The following is a 21487-nucleotide window of genomic DNA, read 5'->3' as shown; positions in this document are numbered from 1 at the left end:
TTTTCTTGTAGGGAATTTTTTCTGTCTGTGTTGCTGAAAAGACTGATTGATTGAATCGAGTATGATTTGACCAACATGATTGGGGCAGAGCCATGGACAAGGTCTTATAAATGAACCACCTTCTCTGTTTTAGTAGTGTCCTGTTTTGCAGAGTGAGGTCTTAGATGTATTGTTGGAGCTATATCAGACAATCTGTTATCTGGCTGGGAAAAGACCAGAGGGAAGGTTTGGGGCCCATTTTATTAACAAGACTTGTTAAATGCTTCACTTTTAAGACAGGATTCCAGCCAAAGTTAAACAGATGGTGATGAGGTCCCTACACAAGAAACTATTTCTTGACTATAACAACATTGCCAATTTGCAGCCCACTCTCTTAACCATCTGCGTTCGGGGAAGGATGCTTGAGAAAGTTGTTTGAGCAATTCCTTGGTAGTTTGGTTGTCAGGTTTTTTGGAGGGAGATTGGGGGGAATCTTCCCCCTCATGTCTTTTGTATTGCATAAAGAAAACTCTGAAAATGATTTTATTTACCTTCAATAACACTTTTTCCCTTTGAAATGATGAAAATATCATGTCTTCCTATCCCTGTTCATGTTGAAAGTGAATGAGATATGTGGATTGGGAGCTTTATCAGCCTTTTAATTGAAGGAGAGGATTGTTCAATCCTTAACAGAGAGGGTTTTTTCCAACTGCTTGTTAGATGTGTTTGAGTTACAGTAGTGTTAGCAAAAGCAGAGAGTTTGTCTTAATAAAAATCACTTTCCTATTTAGTTAATCAGGTTTTACTTCCTTGATAGTTGTGATGTCACAAATCTCTTAGCTCTCCAGTTGTCCACAGCGTCTTTCAGGAAAACGGGAGATCAGAACTGAATTTCTGTTGTAAAAATAAAGTGAGATAAAACAAAACGAAAACACTTTTCAGGTCTTCTTTGCATCATCTAAACATCATAGAAAAAACAAAACTGCACAAATGCCCTTCCCCTCGTGACTGTTCATGAGGGTGCACAGTGTGGCCTGGGACAGTCCCCAAGGCGGGGTGGGGAGAGAGCGTAGGCCAGCTCCGCCCCCAGCTCAGGCCCCAGCTGCAGCTTCACTGCACCCCCAGCCCAGCTCCTCCCCCATCCTCAGCTCTGCCTTCAGCTCACACTCTGCTGCTGAGCCAACTGTGCAGTAATGGGGGGTGGCACAACAGGAAAGTTTGGGCACCACTGCTTTAAAGTAACTTTTCTTTATCAAGATGAAGATTACAGAACAGCTGTTTCTCTTGTAGCTAAGACCCAGCATTTTTAGATTTTATTTTGTTTAAAACTTCCTAGGAATTTATCAGTATTAAAAAAATTTTTTGAAGGGTGATTGATAAAAAACAAACATGAATGGTCCATTGGGGAGGAGTGAGGGCAGCCCAGGATTCATGGGAGGCAGAGGTTGAGGGGAGCCTTCCACTCTCTGTGGGCCTCTTGCTGCAATAGTCTGGTGGTCCCAGCTGCTGGGGACCAGCTCCCTGCCTGTCTTATTTGCCCACTGTGCAAGGGAAACAGTTGGAGCCACTCAGAAGGGTTGGGGTCAGATGGGGACTGTCTGGCAGAGAAATCAGACAGGATATTGCCTTGTCCCTACCTGTCTCAGTCCCCTACTCGGCAGGAAGTTGAGTGATAAGGGGGCGAGATAGGCAGGGAGCCCCGTTTGGCTGCCGAGACCTGGCTCCCTGCCTGTCTTGCTACACCTTGGCGCAGCAGCAACTGCCAAGTAGCAGTTGACCTCTGTGCAGGTGCACTGTGCCTTCTTGCAGGGGCACTGCAAGGGGAGAGTCAGATCCAGGGTGTTCCAGCACTTGCAAAATTCAGTTTAACATCAGTAAAATCCAAATACTTGTTTGTGTCAAAATCCAGGAATTGGGTGGGGAGGGGGCAATTTGATAAAAACCCAAAACAAAAGATCTTACTTATATCTCAGTTCCAAAACAGAAATTACTGTAAATTGCTTAGAGAGACAAGGTGGGTGAGGTAGTATCTTATATTGGACTAGCTTCTGTTGGTGAGAGAGACAAGTTTTTGAGCCACACAGAGCTCCTCTTCCAGAACCAGCATGGCTACAACTATACTGAAGATTCCTTGTTTTATTGAGGGGACTGGAGGTGATGAACTGGATAACTGATCATAAGTTTGTTCAAACTTATTTTTAGTTTCGCTGATGGATGGATGGATGTTGAGTGACTGTTGCCAAGAATCTTTTCTAATCAGCTATTTTTCTGCTGAACATTCCAGAAACTCATGACACAGTATCTTTTCAAGACTCTCTTCACCTGGATAAGTACATGCCACTTCCTCAAAAGTGATCTCATGTTTCTGAATTTTTGATATTTTGAGAAAGAATTGCAGATATACAGTGTCTAGTATTAGTGTGTGTGTGTGTGTGTGTGTGTGTGTGTGTGTGTGTGTGTGTGTGTGTGTGTGTGTGTGTATATACTATATATATATATATATATATATTAGTATGTATGGTATACAGTGTGTAGTATGTTAACCAGCAAATATTTTAAAATTTCTGATTTACGTGAAGCTTTTCCAAGTTGATGCTCACTAAAAGATTATCTAATTTTAACTTGATTAGCCCAGGTTGTGTGGCTTCAAGGTGTGCCTTGCCCCTGATATGTCAGAGAACCTTGGAGGAAGGTGCTGCATGACTGAGTAAATGAAATTTTCAAACTGTAGGAATCAAGGGTAAGGCTGAAAACATGACCTTTTGGGTCAATAAGCCACCTGAGGGAAAACGGACATTCCAGAATCTTCAAGATCAGCCCAAGTTTGTACTGTAGTATTTCTGGGTGGGGGGAATAAAGGGTAAAACACCAAATAACACTAGAATTCTAAGGAGGAAGCTTTATAATTGGCTTTGATTTTGTCATTTAAACATATTAAATAATTTAGTTTCTGTAATAAGCGATTGACTGGTTTTAAATCATTGATTTGATTAACTTTGGTAAAATTCTTTAGTCGGGACTTAAAACCAAGCAGCCACTTTTTTTATAATCCTGTTTAGAATTTATAAGCAGGGCTGTCAATTAATCACAGTTAATGCATGCAATTAACTCAAAACAAATTGTTTATCATGTTAATTGTACACCATGGCGCCCCTCCTCCTGCTGCCCTGCTCCACTGCTACTCCCCCCCTCATGGAGCCACTCCTGGCCATGCTTCTCTGGACAGGAGCTTGTCTTCTCCACGCCAGGGGGCAGGCTGATGTTGGGGTATCTCCCTCCCCCTGCCCATGTACCCAGTCGCTGCTGAGCTGGGGTTGGGGAACAGGGGGAGCCTCTCTGCTGTGCAGGAGGGCACCGTCTCCTCCTGCTTCTCTGCTCTGCTGCCATCTGCAGCTGCCGCTACTCCTATACCCCTACCTTCGCCTTGGAAGGGGCTCCTGGCCAAGCTGCTGAGGACCGTAAGCCTCCTATTTGCTGTGCAGGGGTGGGAGCCTGATGTGGATGTGTCTTCATCCCCCTGCTCATATAACTGGTCTCTGCTGAACTGAGGTGCAGGAATAGGGAGCTGACTGCTTCTGCTGTCTGAACAAGCGCTGGTAGGCACTCTGCTTAAAGAGACTGCATGCTGACCCAACTCACTCTCTCCAACACACACACACATCCCCCCACAACATCCAAACATATTTAAATAAATGGTATTCTGTTGTTGATTAACACTGTGGTGAAAACTGTGATTGTAATTTTTTTTTTTTTAATCTCGTGATTAATCACAATTTTTTAAATCATTTTGACAGCCCTATTTATAAGAATGGACTATATTTAATATTAATCCTATGATTTAACTAGTTAGACTGGAACTAAATCATCAAACTTGTTGATTTGATATTGATTTTGATTTTATGGCTGTAATGCTCTATTTCTACTTTATTTTAATATTAACAATAGCTTAGTCTTGGTGATATATTTTCTTGATTTTTGTTTTTCTTTAAGTGTGAATAGAATTTATAAGAAGATACTGAGTCATATTTCTTTTAGTAAGCAAGCTGGGTCCTGACCAGCTCCCCCTAATTAGTCCACAAGTACATGTGGTTTTGTTAGCTCTATCAGCATCTTTTGATATCATTGTCCACAATGTATTTGTTTTGTTCACACACCTGTAAAGCCTTATAGGAATGGATAAAAGATGCCTCTCAATAGATTTTTCTTCCTCTTGAAAAGATCCCAAAGGATGAGGAGTATCCTTTTCCTCCTCTGCTAAATGTGCAAGTAGAGTGCGGGGGAAGCAGAGATGCATTTTGGTCTGTGAGATTACCACTTGGCAGATGATACTCAGATCTAAATTTTTTTTTTTTTTTTTTTTTACCTGACAGAGTTAGGGGAATGGATAGGAACAATCTGGTTTAGACTCAATCTAGGTGCGACAATGATTGTAATAAGTACTAGAATGCTTCTAGAGAATTTGATGGGGTGTGTGAGTTCACCTTTTATTAGCGGGATATGCCAGGCCCCTGCCATTATAGTTTTGGATTCTGGTGTCATTTTAAATTTATTGCTGCTCTTTGATTCTTAGGTGCCAGCTATAATACGTATTGCCTTTTCCATCTGTGTCTGGCCAGGAGTATGTGACTGTTCCACTCTTACCACAGACTTTGCGCTAGTAATCCATGCTTTAGTCATCTAAATTTGAGGTTACAACAAGATGCTCTACTTGGATGTGTCTTTACTGCAGTTATCCCGGGTAATCAGCACCCAGGACTGAGCTCTGCTTAGCCTACCCCGGGTTTGAGAAGCCACACTGCAAAGCCCTACCCAAGTTGTTGTGTGTCCTCACTGGTGCTGCATTCCTTTATGTGTGACACCACAACTTCTGGGGGCACATCTCATCATTCTTTGTGCTGCATTAAGATGAGCTACTCTAAAATTGTTTCTCGCTGAGTTGTGGAAAAACATGTCTGTTCTTTCAGGAAGGCATTGGGGGACTATAGCCCTCAAGTGATATTTATCCTCCCTGCACAGTGGGCAAGCTGACAGCCTGGATGAAAGTGGAACCCTGGCTCTATATTGTAGCCCAGCTTGAAAGCTCCACTTAACTCTGGTAGGAGGTTTATATGCATAGACAGGAAGGAAGTTACGGTCAACACCTGAGTAAGAGCCCAGGCTAACTCTGCGGTGAGGACATACCCCTTGAGGCTACCTGAGAAAAAGACTCAAAGCTCCACTAATGTAATGGAATGTCACTTGAATGGACCAGATCACTTTGGTAGTCAACATTCCATGCTATTTGATTGGCACTGATTATCTGTCTGCTTCTAGGTCTGCTTTCCATACTAGGGATCCATTTACAGCACAAGTGCCTTGACACAATTAAAACACAAGTTGGGCATGACTGGGCAGATGAGGCTTTGCAGAACCTTTAAAATGGTTTGGTAAAATCTCTTTAAATAGTGTTCAGTCTTAAATGTATTTTAATCACATCTATCCTCTACTGTGTTGTATTGTTTATAATGTAAACAGGACTTAACAGAACAATGAATTTTTCAAATATTTTGTATAAAAAAGGATGTTTAATTTTTGAGTTTATGCATACTGTCTCAGAAATTAGGGATCGTAAAAACAGTTCCCATTTTTATTTTTAAATATTTTCAGTTTAACATTCCTGGCATTTATTGGTTTGTATTGTACACTCAGTGTTTTTAAATGTAGGATTTAAAGTTTAATTTCCTTTTCTTTACAGGGTGTACATTATTTGCACAGTTCACACCAACAGCTCTTTTGTTACATGTTTATACATGAGTTTTGGAACCATCACAGCCTCTGGTGTAAAATGTCTTCTTTAGACAAGTAATAAAAATCATGATGACACTACTCGGAAAATTAATGATGAAATGCACCAGATATAATTTTTAAATCATGCTGTTCATTGCCACTTTAGTTTGTGTCCTCTGTCCCGCCAGAGCACTGTGATTAAATCATATTTAAAGCTAATCTCTTGGCAAATTTAACTTCAGCTGTTTTTTTAGTTATACAAATGACTTGCAAATAACGAATAGACGAAAATTTGAGGGGAAATGGGACGGAGGGCTTATTGCACTTCTGTGCTTTACAAACAGCTGTAAACTAATTTTCTTTTCAAATGTTAACAAAGTCCTTTCAAGCTTAAACCTCATACACCAAGTTTTCATTCCACAGTGAAGCTGTGGAAATAGATACGTAGAATAGAAGAAGTGATTGCACTGGGTCACCATAATACAGAGAGAGTTACAGGACCCATGACAATGAGTTTTATTAATAGTCTGAATGTGTTAAAATGCTGTCTTCTATTTCTGTTTCCATCCCTTTCAAATAAGTCTGCTTACTGTGCTGACCATACTATCAATAACCATATTGTAACAAGGTTACAGCAGAGTTTCATCATGGACAGAAGATCCTTAAGAGACTCTTAAGAGCCAAACATTGTTATAGCTGTACCCCATTAGGTACACACGGTTATGTAACGTGGTTCAGATTGGAAAACTTCCTGTTTTGCACTGAACAAGGAAATCATGCTAGCTACAACTCTGTTCATTGCAGTCATCGTGGTTTCATTAGTGCTGAGAACAGGGCATAAGCCTGGATGTTTCGGAGAATTTTATATTATCAGTAAATTTAAATCTGCTGCTGGGCAAGGCTGCAGGAAGTTATGTTTGTGGAGCCCAAGATGTAGTCTGAAGTAAATTGTGTTTTCCAGTCCTGGGGTTGGTTGCATCTTCTAATAGATAATTTTGCTTCTTTGCAGGAGAGGGAGGGGTGGTAATGGACAATATTAATGGTGACCTGCAAAGGGGAAAAATGGGGCTTGTGCTTTTACTTTTTATAGTATGTAAGAAGGGCCTGAAGGGTTGTTTTTGTTTTATAAACAGTTTTTCTGCTTGTTTATTGCATTACTAATTCAGGTTCTGTCTACCTGTAATACACTGATAACTGAGAGGTAGTAAAATGATGACATGACAAAAGCTAAGCAAATGAAAATCAAGCAGTTTAAGAAGAGAAGGTTTTATTTTTGTTGAGAATATTGTGGAGAAAAGGATCCACACTCCCACTCCCTCAGTGCAGGTGTGAGAGCTAGCAATGTGCAGTCTCTGAGATATCCAGTAAATCCTCCAGCAAAATCAAGGAAGACCAAAGCTGACATAGCTATAATCAGGGGGAAAAAATCTTTTTTTAAAGAAGCATTTTAAAAAAAATCTATTGCAGGTCACTTTTAACCATCCACTGCAGAGATAGTTGCTGTCAGGTGGAATACTATGTATGAGAGGATGCTCATAGTTTGTGTTTGATATGCATTTACAGTGTCCATTTATGGAATTTGGTTTTATGATAAGGAAGAATGCCAAAGAATTGCAGATCTCATGAAAAAGTAAGTGATGATGGGTAAACAAGATTTTTGTGCTCTCTGTGTATGTACTTCTGTATCTACATGCACATTATATTACTCAGATGGTATTGCACTTCTGAACATTAATCCCATTTATATTGAACTTGTTGAAAATAAAATTTTGTCTCACACCACTAAACATTATACATTTAAAAATAAATGTGTATATAGAATACAATATCTTTACATAATTCAGTATCTCTCAAACTATATCAGAACGTAATGGGTCATCTAATTCTTTAAAACCTAACATCTATTTTGGAGAGTGTCTTAATGAAAGAGTACTAGTTTGGGGTCTGAATGGATAATTTTTCACCCTCTTTTTGGGACCTGTTGTTTTGAAAGGAGTTACCATTACAGGTGTGTGAAAAAAAGAAAGGGGGCAAGTGGGGGGCATTCATACAGGATGACTGCAGGATGACATATTTTTGTATGTCCTTTCCATGTTAGCCTTGAACGCCTTCTTCTCTTTCTCCCTTTTTTAACAAAATGTGTGAGATTAAATTTTGTCACTTTTCTGAAACATAAGGCAAGGTCTTAATTAGCCCCGACTTCAATATATTTATTTGTTTAATGAAACAGTTTTTAGTGTGTTTTATAAACTCTAATTATACAATCAAATCAGAGATCAAACACCTCAGATAAAACCATATGTATTCTGTGCAACATTTCAGTGATAGCATTACAGATGTCCACTCACCTAGCTTTGTCATTGCTTTCTCAAAGAATCCAGTGTTGGCACATGCCTTCTCTGCCTACTGTTCTATATCTAATGGTTGGCTCTATGCTGCTATATGTCTGCCTTTTGGCAAGTTTTGTTTGTTTGGGGTTTTTTTTTAATGGGGAAGGGATTGGAGGTACTGGGATTTTTGATAAAATGTTCTAATCTAAGTTTTTGAGTCCTTAGGGTATCTCTACACTGCAGCACCTATAGACATACATACAGCGAGAAATACAGAGGTGTCTATAAGGCCGTGGTGATTTTTTTGCTGCATGTCCTACCACACTAAAGTGGGTAAATTGTGCTCCTCGAAATAATTGATAGAGAAACAATTTACAGAAATAAACAATGATCCCTAGGAAACCTGGGCTTTTAACAGCTAATGATAGTTAACTAGCTCAAGTTGCAGTTGGTGGTGATTAAGTACTCTCAAACTAGTAATTTACTACAATAAAGACTAGTTTTCAGAGGATTCATGCTATTGGAAACCATGTGTAGTGGTTTATAATAGCAGCATTTCATATAGATAAAAAATACCCTGTAGCTCAGCCAAGTAGCTGTGTGCTAGAATTCTCAGCATTCTGCTGCAATTATAAAACAGCTGGGGTAGGAAATTGGTCATTTACTACAAGTTAATGACTGAATTGTGTGTGTTCCCCACCCTTCACAAGTCAGAACTAAATAACACTATAAATTCCCCATACCTTCTGGTTATAGAACCTGTGATTGCGTTTTAGAAATTCAAGTCTTTATGGCCTGTGTGCAGAGAATTTGGAGAAAACTGCATCTTGTTCTCAGTCAAACCATCCTTTTATATAGACTGAAAAAATATCAAAACACTTCTGGTGTTTTGTTTAAAGAGTAAAAGTAATTGTGGTTGAACTTGATATTATTTCGCCTTATACATTCCTGCTTTTCCCCCTTACTTCCAGCCTAACTCAGCAGGAGCAATTCAAAGCACGGCAGGGGACTGGAGCAGGAGCTTCTCCAATGATCCAGAGCTCTGGTGATAGCAAGGAAGTGGATATCTTACGGATGCTTACCAAGGCCAAAGATGAATATACCAAGGTGAGTCTTGTTCTTTGTAAAATTTTCCTTGGATCATGATAACATGACACCACTTCTTGACATTTTGTCTTCTAATGGATTTAGGTTCTTTTTGTAAAATTAATTTGCAACTAAGTGAAAAACCAACCTTTTGCTGTAATTATGGGGTGTTGGAATAGTATGCCTGATGTGCTTTTCCCTGACAAAACATAGGAAACAATTTCATATTTGTGTATCTGCAGTCCTAGAGATCCAAATGAAGTCAGGAATAAGAGTCTCTAAAAGGAAAATAATACACATAGGGATTTTTGCTTTTCTATGTGGGTAGTAAGTAATGTGAGCTTATGGGATACATTTCAGTGACTGATTTTGATGCATGAATTTCACATACTCTTCGCATATTCATTGGTGCCTAAGAGCTGTAACTTCTTTGATGTGGATGACATGCTCACAGTGGATTCTAGCTGCTGGGAAGATATTCTCAGTCCCTTTGACAAATATCTAGTGTCTTTTTCATACATTAGTTTTGCTTGGGAAGATCCCTAGCATCTAAATAAATGTTTTTAAATGTAGTGGGTGAGTGACTTTTAGTCACTAATGGACAGAACTGGAAAGGTTTGAAACCTAGTATAATTCTATCCCACATGATTTCTCTGTGTTCTGGAGTTTCTAAGACACCTAAGTAACTAATGGATTAATTAACTTCCTTCTCTTTATTACTGAGCAGCCCAAAATATGTTACCTTTTCAGACTAAAAGTCTAATCATTTCAATTATTCATATAAATGGTGTACATTATTTCAGTGCCTTTGTTGGATCCTGCTGCTGTTTCCTCTCTTTCATATGCAGCACCATGTAATAATGAGCTCATAATATACAAGTGTTTTGGGTTGGGAATATTTTTTTAAACACAAGCAATTTAAAGAGGTGATTTTATTTCTTTTGTGAAATGTGGTTACTAATAAGACTTTAAGCAGGGCTGTAATGCACCTTCTCAGCTCCCAGGACACGTAGCTTTTGTTTCTTGTGACATAGTTGCTTTGAAGCCAGCATCTTGAGACCTATTCTGTGTAAGAGGTGGGTTTAATGCTTTAAATAGATGACAAAAAGGAGACTTGTTGATGTAATTTAATCCTGAATTGATACCTGGGCTTGGGTCAAAACTTTGTGGCTCGATATACATTAAAGTGTTTACAACTAATTTGAATAGCCACTACTGAAAGAACAGTAATGGTAACGTCTGGAAAACAGACTTGGAGAAAATTCTCTCCCTCTCCCTTTATACATATAAATTTCTATAGTAATATATAAAGGAAGGAAAGTACAAAAATATTTTGTTTCAATAATAACTTTGAAGATTTGTGTGCAAATAAGGTCTTTGAATATTTTGTAAGTTTGCTGCTGCGGCTTATGCCTCACACAATCCTATGTTTGTGGCATCATAATTGGTTGCCACAGAAATATTATGTAACAGAGGATTTTACCTTCAGGTGGGGCATGAGCAGCAGGAATAGCTGACCTGTTACAGACTAGAGATCATGTTTTCATGCCAGTGTCCTTAGTAAAATTAGGAAAGGGGTGAAAAAACAAATAGTGACATATATAGATTTATTTTTACATTTAAATCAGGGGTATCATTTCAGAAAAATTTGGGGAGAGGGGTCAAAGTCATGTCAGCATCTAGAACGTTGTTATAGGATATATTCTACCCTGCAGAGTCTGGGGAAGGGATATATACACCTATGAAATGTCAGAGGGGGGAGGCAAACCAAGGTTGGGTGGGGTGGGGCAGCTATACCCCTCGCCTCATAGCAAACAACAGCCCTGCATAAATGGCAGCATACCTCACAACTACCGTGATTTTTGGCCACTTCATGACTGTCATACTTTCTTGCCAGCTTATGTCTCAAGATTTATTGTACTGAAATCAGCTTGTCAAGCCTGCTTATTACCCCTTCTGCAGTCTCTGTGATTTCAGAGGATAATGGAAGCCCGGTGAGCCATAGAGTAGAAACAGACAGATAAACAAGGTTTCAGTGCATTTGGGAGTCTGTTTGCTTTCATTTAAATCCAATGGTAAAATTTTCCAAAGACCTGAAGTGACTTGGGAACTTAAGGTCATGTCTGCATTGCCCTGCAGCTCAGACTAAAGGGTGTGAATAGCTGGGTGCACCAAAGTGCTGCCATGTAAGTCCACCGTGTGGATGTTGCATGCACAAACTTAAAGGTGAGAAACTGAAGAGGAACCTACCAAAGTTAGGTGGATAGACAATTGTGACAGAGTGCTAGGCAAGAACAGTGGGCTGGGACTCTGGTCACAGCAGCGCCAATCAAACAATGCCGAATGGAGCAGGTTAAACAGAGCTGTGCCTAATTTGTGGGTGGAGCAGAGCTGGAAGGCTAATTAAGCCACTAGGCAGAGGCTACGAATGGGCACAGGAAGGAAGTAGAAAAGGGGTAGAAGGGGAGAGAGATTGCTCTTCCCTGTTTGTTACAGATGCTGAGGGCTCCTTAGGACTGTTGGAGCAGAGCTGTATGTAGTATGAAGGTGGTGGGAATCCCCATTGTAAATAAACTACACAAGGTGTTTGACCAGCACAAGGGTCTCTGAGCAGTTTGTGGACCAGAGCAGAGGCAGGAACCAGAGGGGCCTGTAACAGCAACACAATGATATATGCCATTCAGTGTTAATTAATGTAAAGGAAACTTTTCTTAACACAAAAGCCTTAAATATCTATTTTAATGTTGTTGGCATACTCTTCCCTCTTCCATACTGGATCTTCACATCATTGTTCTGATGTTGTCTTTCTAAGCCATCCATATGTTTTAAGGTTTTAAAGGGGAACTGCGAAGCAAAATTTAAACTTTAGTTAAGCCCAGATTTGTCCTCCTCAACCAGGTCTTGGGGCATTCAGCATGGAAATCAATATAAACTAATTTTTAAGACCTCTCTTTTGCCCTCTATGGAATCCTCTTGGTACTTTCTAGTTCATTTGAAGAGCTCCCAAAATTCACCATTGTGTGCCATTAAATACAGCTTGCACATGGATTGCAGAAAGTTCTGACATTTGAAATACCCTGGAATGTGACATTTTCCATGAACTCTAGAGTATATTAACAGGTTTTTACACCAAGGGAAAAAACTGTAGCAAGGTAGCTTGTGTATCTCTGAATGCTGTCCACCCACCCTAGCCACAGGGCATTCAGTGAAGCATTTTGTATTTAACTCAAGTTCCATTTTTTACTTTGCAGTTTTCTTTTCAGGGCAAAGATTTTATTTTTTGGTTTTCATAGTTTCCCAGTCCTGTTGCTTGAAGCAGTTGCTGACCTTACGCCAGCTGGGCACAGCATGAAGGAAGATTCAAGAACTGAACTTACGTTTTCCACCTTGCTGCTAACAGCCCTTTAGTATGTCTGTAATTGTGCTTCCAAAAACCAGTGCTGAAAGCAGCATCTGAGCCAGAGGTTGAAGCAGAATAGCAGGAGCCCAGGTGTATGAGCTGAACTTTGATTCTCCTTCATGATGTTTCCTCTCCAAAGCACCCCTGTAGGAGTTGTGCCTGTCCACACAGCCACTGAACCGTTTTTGAGAAGTAGTTGACAGTTAGGGCAATTCCCCCAAGCCCAGCATTCCATAGAACCAGGACATAAATATCCTTCCATCTCTAACAGCTCTCAAGATCTTCTTTATTGGCCTCCCCACGCAGTCATTGAACCAATCTGTCCCTCTCTTGTCGTTAGTTTTAACATAGTGATAGGTGTATTAGAAATGAATACACTGGATAGTTTTCAGTCCATTCTGCCTTGTGTATATCTCACATTTATTTTTAACTGTTTGGTAGCTATTCTGGCTTATGATCACTCCTTTGAATCCTGCCTGGTTTGCATTTGAATGTGGTACAAGACCACCCAGTCGTTTCTTTAGTAGTACTAGTAATAGTACCGTAGTACCTAGGAGCCCTTGCCATGTCCAGGACCCTACTGTGCTAGGCGTTGTACAGACACAGAATGAAAAGATGATCCCCACCCTAAGGAGCTTACGTTCTAAGGATAAGACAAAAGCCGATGGATATAGACACATAGGGGAGTACAACAAAACAGTGAAATATAGGTCAGCTTGATAGGCAATGTTCTCTGCACACCAAAGACCTAAGAGCCCTATCATTTTAGTAGTTTACATAGTAGTTTAGTAGTTACATAGGAATTACCATACTGTATCAGACCCGTGGTCCATCTATTCCATTATTCTATCTCCAAAAATGCATAGAACCAGAGATCTCAGAGGAAGGTGCAAAAGCCCAAAGTGGACAATTAAAGAATGAGTTGGACATAAGGAAAGTTTTTTCCTGATATTCATCAGTTAGCGGTTGGTTTATGTCCTGAAGCATGAGGATTTATATCCCCTCTCCATTTTTGTTTTTTCTATCTAATTAACTGTGCATGTTCTTGTTATTAGTACAAATATCTAATCTTTCTATGAATCCTTCTTATCTCTTGGTCTCAGTAGAATCTTATATCAGAGTGCCATAAGCTAATTATGCACCATATAAAGAAAGCAATATTTCCTTTTATCAGTTTTATATTTGCTGTCATTCAATTCATTGAATGCCCCCTTGTTTCGTTTACTATGAGAGAGAAAAGATAAGCATTTGATTTACCTTTTCTATACTATTCATTATTTTGTATCCCTCCAGCATGTTTTCTCTTATTTGCCTCTTCTCTAAACTAAATATTCCCAGTTTCTCTTCATATTTTAGTCTTTCCATACTGCTAATGATTTTTTGTCAAGCATCCCTGAATCCCCCTCTACTACTGCCCTATCCTTTTTGAAATAAGAATACCAGTTAACACAAGTATTTAACAAGAGAATATACTGACCGTCACAAATGCTAACCAATCAAATAATTTCATTTTTTCCCTTCAGATTTGAAAAGTGTCTAAATTATGCATGTTATCTGACTGTTCATCAATGAGACCATTATCTAGAGGAGATCAGCCAACAAGTATAACCCTCTGCCCCAGGAAAAAGGATTTAAAATGTAGTCCTCCCTTACAACCCTGTTTAAAAAACCCAAGAAACCAGTAACAATAGAGTAAATAAAGTGATTTACTGTATGGTCAAAATAAACATTATTTTTATAGGCCATCTCTAAACTTTGTTCCATAACTATAGGATATCAACTTTAGAATTGACACATTAGTGTTTTCTGATCTTCTCTCCATTTCTTTTTCTTATTTTTCCTCTTCTTTTTGCAAACCAGCAGCAATCCACACAGGAGCATTAGAGAAAAAGAAACGTGTGTTGAATTGCAGGGCTTATGCTTTGTTGGAGTAGCAGTTGTCTCTCAGTAGAGCTGTATCTGCCAGGCAAGCTGAAATTATGAGGTTATGAAAGTACTAATGTGTAATATGTGCCTATTGATAGCCTATAAATACATGTTCATATAAACCCTTCTGATACCTCAGCTACTTACAAGCCATGATAGGACTAGTTGTTACTGATGAAGAAAACCTGTAGCTATGTACTGGTTCTAAGGTGCCAGGTTGGTTTTGCTTAAATACAGGAAAAGGAAAAGATGAGGAAGGGAATTGGGGTTTTTATTTCTTTCTTTCTCTCTCTTTTTTTTTTTTAAGCCTCGTGAAGAAAGTATTGTGGACTGGAGTACGTAAACTTTCATCTTCCTAGGAAATGAGATTGACTTCTATTCAGTATCCTAATTTTTCACAATAAATTGTCAGTCCTGTAAGTGGTGGTGTTTCTTGAAGATTTAACTAGTTTGGGATTTTATGATACAAAGTTAGGGGAGAACATCCCTTAAGAAAGTGGTAGTTTTTCATTCCAAAATATGTTTTATTTGTGTTTCAGTGTAAAACCTGTTCAGAGCCAAAACAAATGACCAGTTCCTCTGCTATCTATGACAACCCCAACCTGATCAAACCAATCCCAGTGAAACCCAGTGAAACTCAGCACCATCAAATACCTCAACAAGGCAAGGTACACTTTCATTTGCACTCTGATTAGTGCTGCTATAACATATCAGGCATGCGAGGATGCTTGCATGGATCAAATAGTACATTAATTTGAGGTGGAATTAGGATAAATGGGATGACCTTACTGCAAAATAAATATCTCTTCACAAAAAATAGCTTTTCTGTATAAAATGAAGTTATTAAAAACATTGGTGGCATATGCTGTTTCAGCAAAACAATTGATCTCTTAATTCAGGAATGCTGCTGTGATCACAGGCAAACCCCCAACTCGCCAGTGGAATATGGCTTATTTTGTTTGTTTGTTTGTTTATTTAAATTTGTACAAATTCCTTTCGATAAATGCTAGATGCCTTTCTTATATCTTAAAAATATATCACAGCGCAAAATCCAGCAAGATACAGCTAATCTGCCACAGTAAGGAGAGACACAGAAAGTGATATTACTTCCCACCAGAACAGAAGGTTTCTTTGTTCCCCTCTTCATAACATTTTTTGAGCCTTTCCAGTGTTTTATTAGTGATTGTAAAAGTGAAGTCAGTACTTCTTTCTGGAGGTGGCATTTTTCTCCCAGATCAGGAGTTTCAAGGCTGTTTAAAAATCCTTTCCTTCCACATGACAGACCCATTAGATAATCCTCCTGAGAGGAAGGAGTGTGGGTCAGTTGTCTTGGCTGTTCTTTTGATACGGCAAGGGAACACTTTAGGCGGTTAATGTAGTTTAAAGTGCACAAGATCTATATTCACTTATTCTCTTTTTTTTCCTCACAGAACATGGACTCCAAACCACAACATTTATCTCTGACAGCACTGTTTGGAAAACAAGAAAATCTTCCCACATACCGAGATGTCTCAGATCAGTCACAGAAAAAGCACCAACTTAATCTTCCTATCAGGCAGAGGGTAGTACGTTCGCTGTCCTATGAAGAACCCAGCAGACATTCACCCTCAGCAGAAAAGCAGCTTTGCCCAGCTATTCAAAAACTTATGGTGCGTGGGACAGACCTTCAGCCACTCTCTGAGCTTCCCGAGAATCGACTGTGTGAAAATGGCAATGTCCGCTCTGGAGGGGAAGTTTTCACTGGACTTTTCCAACCTGTGACTTCTCATGGTATTGTAACATCTCATCCAGTCCAGGGCACAGCTGGCACTCAAAGTTTGTTACAGAAACTGCAGGGCCAGTCAGGGTCAGTGACCAAAATGGACCCCAATGCAACAGGACCTGTAAGTTCAACAGCTTCGATCTTCAGCAGGACTCCTGCTGCTACAGCCTCAGCAGCACAGATAAATAACATGACCCAGCCACATCTGGTATATTTCAATGGGTCTCTTCCAACCCAGACTTTAGGGCCTCAGACCCTTGGTAAAGAACAGTCCAAACTTCCTAGACAGCGACTTTCTCTCTCTGGCAACCAATCAACCAGTTCTGGGGTGATTTCACCTCAAGAGTTACTGAAAAAACTCCAGATAGTGCAACAGGAGCAACAGTTACATGTGTCCAGCAGACCCACCTTGGCAGCTAAATTTCCTGTGGTTACTCAGAACACCAACACTCTGAAACCCTTGGATTCCTGGATAGAAAAGGCATCAGGTGCAGAAAAACAGAGCCCACTTTTTCAGGTAAACATGATTTAAGGAACTATTGTCTGTGAAGAAGGTATCTAGCAATCTTTTGAGCTGCAGTGCAACTGCATTCAGTTTTATAAGGCTGTCCTCTAATTCCCATTATTTCTCTCCTATCCCAACAAATCTCAGGCTGTCAGACTCATTTTTATTTTATTGTGGGTCTATGTTCCATATCCAAGTCAGTCTGAACAGAAGCTATACTCCTACATCAACATCAAGCAAGTCCTGATTTACCTAGCTTTGGTAATATAAATACTGAAGGGTATGACCCTTACAGGTTATTAATAGGTACTTCAGACATAGATTTTTCTCAGGCACCTAAAATATTTACCTAATTACCAACTTTGTCATTGGTTTCAGATTCTGGTCAGGTGAGTGTCTCCTACAGGTGATTCATAATCAAAATGAGTCAGCATTCCCCTTGCCCATCAATTTAAACAACTTATGGAAGTCATTTTTTCACATTCATATAGGGACTAAAGCCTAGAACAGACAAAAACATAAAAAGCTTCAAAACAGGACTAGTGAATCCTACCAATGTGATGTGATAATGGAGAAGTTGGTTATTGCCTTTGTAGGGGACCTGACTGGACTAATCACTGATTCTTGTATTTAACATTGTAATTTTGATTTTCTTTTCTTTTTGAAAATCTTCAAATAATACTCTCTAGGTGTGTGCTCCGTATGTGTGATTGTTCTGATTTCCTTAGTTAAGTTGCAGTCCATTCTTTTCTAGCCACTAAGGATGAGGCAGCTCCTTATGTTAATGATTTGATTTTCCTGTGCCACAATAGCTACTTGTAGTCATTTAGCAATTGAGAGTATTTCTAGTGCCTCTTTTTATCTTTTAAAAAACTAAACCTGAATTTTGGTGATTGTGCTTCATGGAATTGTCTGGCTTTGGTGCCTTTAGAAATCCAGAAAACTTGAGGAACTGTCCTATTCCCTAAGTGTTTCAAGAAGCACCTCAAATGCAGTTACAAAATGTCCTGTTATAGTTGACCATTACTGTTGTCCTTGTTGCCAGGGCAGAACCACAACTAGCTTAGCTTCCTGGAAGTGGCTTCTACAATCAGATGTCCTCACAAAAAGTCCAGTTCCAGGGTGAGCATCTGAAGACCATCTTGGCTTCCTCTTTGCTAACTGACAGCCTGGAAGGCCTTTGATTATGCTGGAGCCTAACAGCCTCTCTGGAAAGCTAACAGTCCAGAAGCTATGAGTAATGATGTTATTTTGAGGAGACAGAAAATCTTCAGATATGCTCTAAATCTGTGAATGCTGAGAAGGAGAAAGTTGCTAACTTTTTGTTTTCCCAACTCACTCATATATGGACACACTGTTGACTTTTTCCCATTTTACCAGGATAGCCCAAACCATCCCTTTTTACTTGAGAAAGTCTTGCTACCTGAAGAAGCCTGAAACAAAATTATTTAATCAACTAGCCTCCAGTTTGAAGTCACATTTGTCACTAAGCCCACTGGTAAGACCTAAAAATTTCCAGTTCCACAAGAGAGATCAGATTGAAGATGAGCCTAACTCAGTGTGTAACCATCTTTTGTATATTTTTAAAAAAATCAGAACAGTATGTCTTTTTGGGATTCATCTGAATGATTCTATGCATGATCATGTTTTCTGTGGATTAGTTGGTGAAATTATTCAGAAACGATTGGCTGCAAAGTGAATTTTGACTTCTCAATCACCAGTGGAGATTGCTATTTCTGGTGACACAACTAAGGACTTGTCTTCATATGTAGTGCTACAGTAGCGCAGCTGTATTGGTGCAGCTACGTTTCAGTAGTGCTTTAGTGAAGACGGTACTACGCCAACATAAGAGCTTCTCCTATTAGTGTAGTTAGTTCATCTCCCCAAGAGGCGGTAGCTATGTTGATGGGAGAGGCTGTCCCGTCGACATAATACTATATACATGGGGGTGAAGGGGAGTTTCGGTCCATATAACTGTCACTCGGTGTGGATTATTCCCATCCCTGAGCTACTGATATAGGCCTGTAGTGTAGACCTGACCTCAGTCCTAATGAATAAAAAGAGAACATAAGAATGGCCACATTAGGTCAGACCAATGGTTCATCTAGCCATGTATCTTGTCTTTTGACAGTGGCCTATTCAGAGTGAATGAAAAGAACAGGTAATCATTGAGTGATACATCCCCTGTAATCCACTCCTAGCTTCAGGCAGTCAGAGGCTAGGGACAGCCAGAGCATGCGGTTGCATCCCTGACTATATTGGCTAATGGCCACTCATGGAACTATCCTCCATGAACTGATCTAATTCTTTTTTAAACCATGTTATAGTTTTGGCCTTCACAAGATCCCATGATAATGAGTTCCACAGGTTGATTTATGCTTTGTATAAAGTACCTCCTTTTGTTTGTTTTGCTGCCTGTTAATTTAATTGAGTGACCCCTGGTTCTTGTGTTATATGAAGGAGTAAATAACAATTCGTTATTGATTTTTCTCCACACCATTCATGATTTTATCAACCTCTATCATATCCCCCCTTAGTTGTCTCTTTTCCAAACTGAGAAGTCCCGGTCTTTTTAATCTCTCCTCATACGGAACCTGTTCCATACCCTTAATCATTTTTGTTGCCCTTCTCTGTACCTTTTCCAATTCTAATATATATTTCTTTTAAATGGGGAGACTATAACTGCACGCAGCATTCAAGATGAGAACATATCATGGATTTATATAGTGGCATTATGTTATTTTCTGTCTTATCTATCCCTTTCCTAATAGTTGCTAATAAAGAAGTAACCAAAGTCACTGTAACTACTTTTGTTTTCACTGGGTGATGAGGTTGTACTCTGTAATTGTGAGAGATTGTCTAACTCACTATGAAACATGCACACAGGTTGGGGAAAATGAGCTGTTAATACCTAGAAAATGGGCAAGTGTCAAGCTTTACATATGAACCAGATTTTACTAATAGAAAGTAGAAAAAATATATTTCAGAACAAGAGATTAGTATTTATGTTGATAAGCGTGATAGTGACCTTGTGCATGTGTTTGAAAAAGGAAAAAAGCAGTAATGATATCTCGGTTAACCTGAGAGGGAAAGGACAACGGTTCAGGATGGAACTTGATGATACTGGCTTCATAATGCTAGTAATTTTACCACAAGAATTCAAAGAGAAACAATGGCTATGAGAGCAAAAACACATACAAGGAAAACTCATTCCAGGGATTATTACTGTAAATGTGCAAAAAAAAGCAACAGCAACTATTACAATTCTGGATCCCACCTTGCTTGGCAGAGCATTACTCAAGAAGATTCATATAGACTGACAAGAGATGGCCTTAGTGGCTGAGACACTAGCAATCACTGGTGCAGTATTGGTCATACTGCTTCTGAAACATTCAGCATTGTTTAGAAGACCTATTACAGACTATATAAACGAAATAGTTTTAGCACAAATATATTTTTACATGCCCATGCAATATGAATCAAAGCAGATGCTGACAATAAATGTACTGAAAATCTGTTCTCTATAATCGTTTGTCATTCGGTATGGCATCTGCTCCTACTACAGATCAGAGGACAGTAAAGCAAATTCTACAATGTCTGCCAGGAATAGAATGCTGCTTCGACAGTATCTTCATTATTGGGGAAAAAAGGCCAAAGGTATTTAAGGAACAGATAAGATTCTTCAGTGATGAGGAGACTATAGCTTGCAGTTTCTCAACAACAGTCCTGACACATTACAAACAGAGTTTTAAATTGGCTTGTGATGCATCTCCATATGGCATAAGAGCTTTCAACTCCCACATGGAAAGGAAAGACTAGTTGCAGGAAAAAATAGCAAAAACTGAACAGAATTATGCTCAAATCTACAAAGGAAGCACTCAGCCTAGTGCTAGACTGATTCACGAAGGTATCCATATTGAGGACAAGAAGTAAGCAAGTTTAATTCCCAGTGGAAGAGCATTGTTACCTACTGGAACTTAAGCATGTGCTTATCATTAAGCATGTGCTATTCTGAATATGGATGGTCTTACGTGTTTTCATGAATTTATGCCATCATCATAAGACTACCTACTGTAGCCTTGACATTATAAAAATAATACATTATCCTATTTACAATAGACTGTTTACCCCACTCCTTACACATTTTCAATATAGGGCATTATTTCTGCCTGTGCATACATATGGTACTTTGTAGTCCAGTATGAAACTGCAGACATGGTCACCAGTGGTGCAGCTGGTATTTTTTACTTGTCACAAATAAAACATTTAATAAAGGAAAAATACCATAATTAAATTTTCTGAATTTAACTTGGGAAGAGACTTTTTTCTAAGTTATGGAAGGCCAGTTCATGAAAATGCCTAGGATCATTTACCTCATGATGAAATGAACTTTCCGGTTACAAAAGATTCTTTCATACCATATGAGGTATTTGAGTAATAACAATTAACTTGTGATCACAAATATTTAAAAAAGGAAGCTTCTGAACAGTAATAATGAAATAAGTAAGCTACAGATAAATTTGGCATCCAGGGTTTGAATTTCAGATGAAATCAGCAGCAGAAGAATGCACCAATTGTCTATAAGTGTGTGTCAATAAAAACATCTTTGTACCCCTGGCTGTAGTCACCAAAATCTTGGCAACAGCCACAACTAGAATTTGCCTAGATGTTAAGTGAAATGCTTTTAGTCCTAAGTGATGCTCACTAAAAATGGCCAGAAATCCACAACACAT

The 21487-nt window shown here is 39.2% G+C and overlaps 1 protein-coding gene across 5 annotated transcripts in view; it reads left to right on the top strand.

The window, feature by feature from the left end:
* The window catches only part of DCP1B (decapping mRNA 1B), a 66719-nt gene that overhangs the window by 28583 nt on the left and 16649 nt on the right, over positions 1–21487 (top strand). For 3 of the 5 annotated variants that reach the window (XM_067536232.1, XM_067536233.1, XM_067536234.1), the window contains 4 exons: positions 7309–7375; positions 9047–9182; positions 15027–15155; positions 15918–16766. In XM_067536232.1, coding sequence (XP_067392333.1) covers positions 7309–7375; positions 9047–9182; positions 15027–15155; positions 15918–16766 — 1181 coding nt within the window. Of the gene's footprint in view, positions 1–5584; positions 7376–8300; positions 8405–9046; positions 9183–15026; positions 15156–15917; positions 16767–21487 lie in introns of those variants that run through there. The other 2 variants (XM_067536235.1, XM_067536237.1) reach the window with 2 other exon arrangements.

Source organism: Emydura macquarii, unplaced genomic scaffold (genome assembly GCF_026122565.2).
Source record: "Emydura macquarii macquarii isolate MOO-44397 ecotype Brisbane River unplaced genomic scaffold, CSIRO-AGI_Emac_v2 contig_3530, whole genome shotgun sequence".
Classification (NCBI taxonomy): domain Eukaryota; kingdom Metazoa; phylum Chordata; order Testudines; family Chelidae; genus Emydura; species Emydura macquarii.
This window is presented reverse-complemented; position numbering and strand designations above follow the sequence as displayed.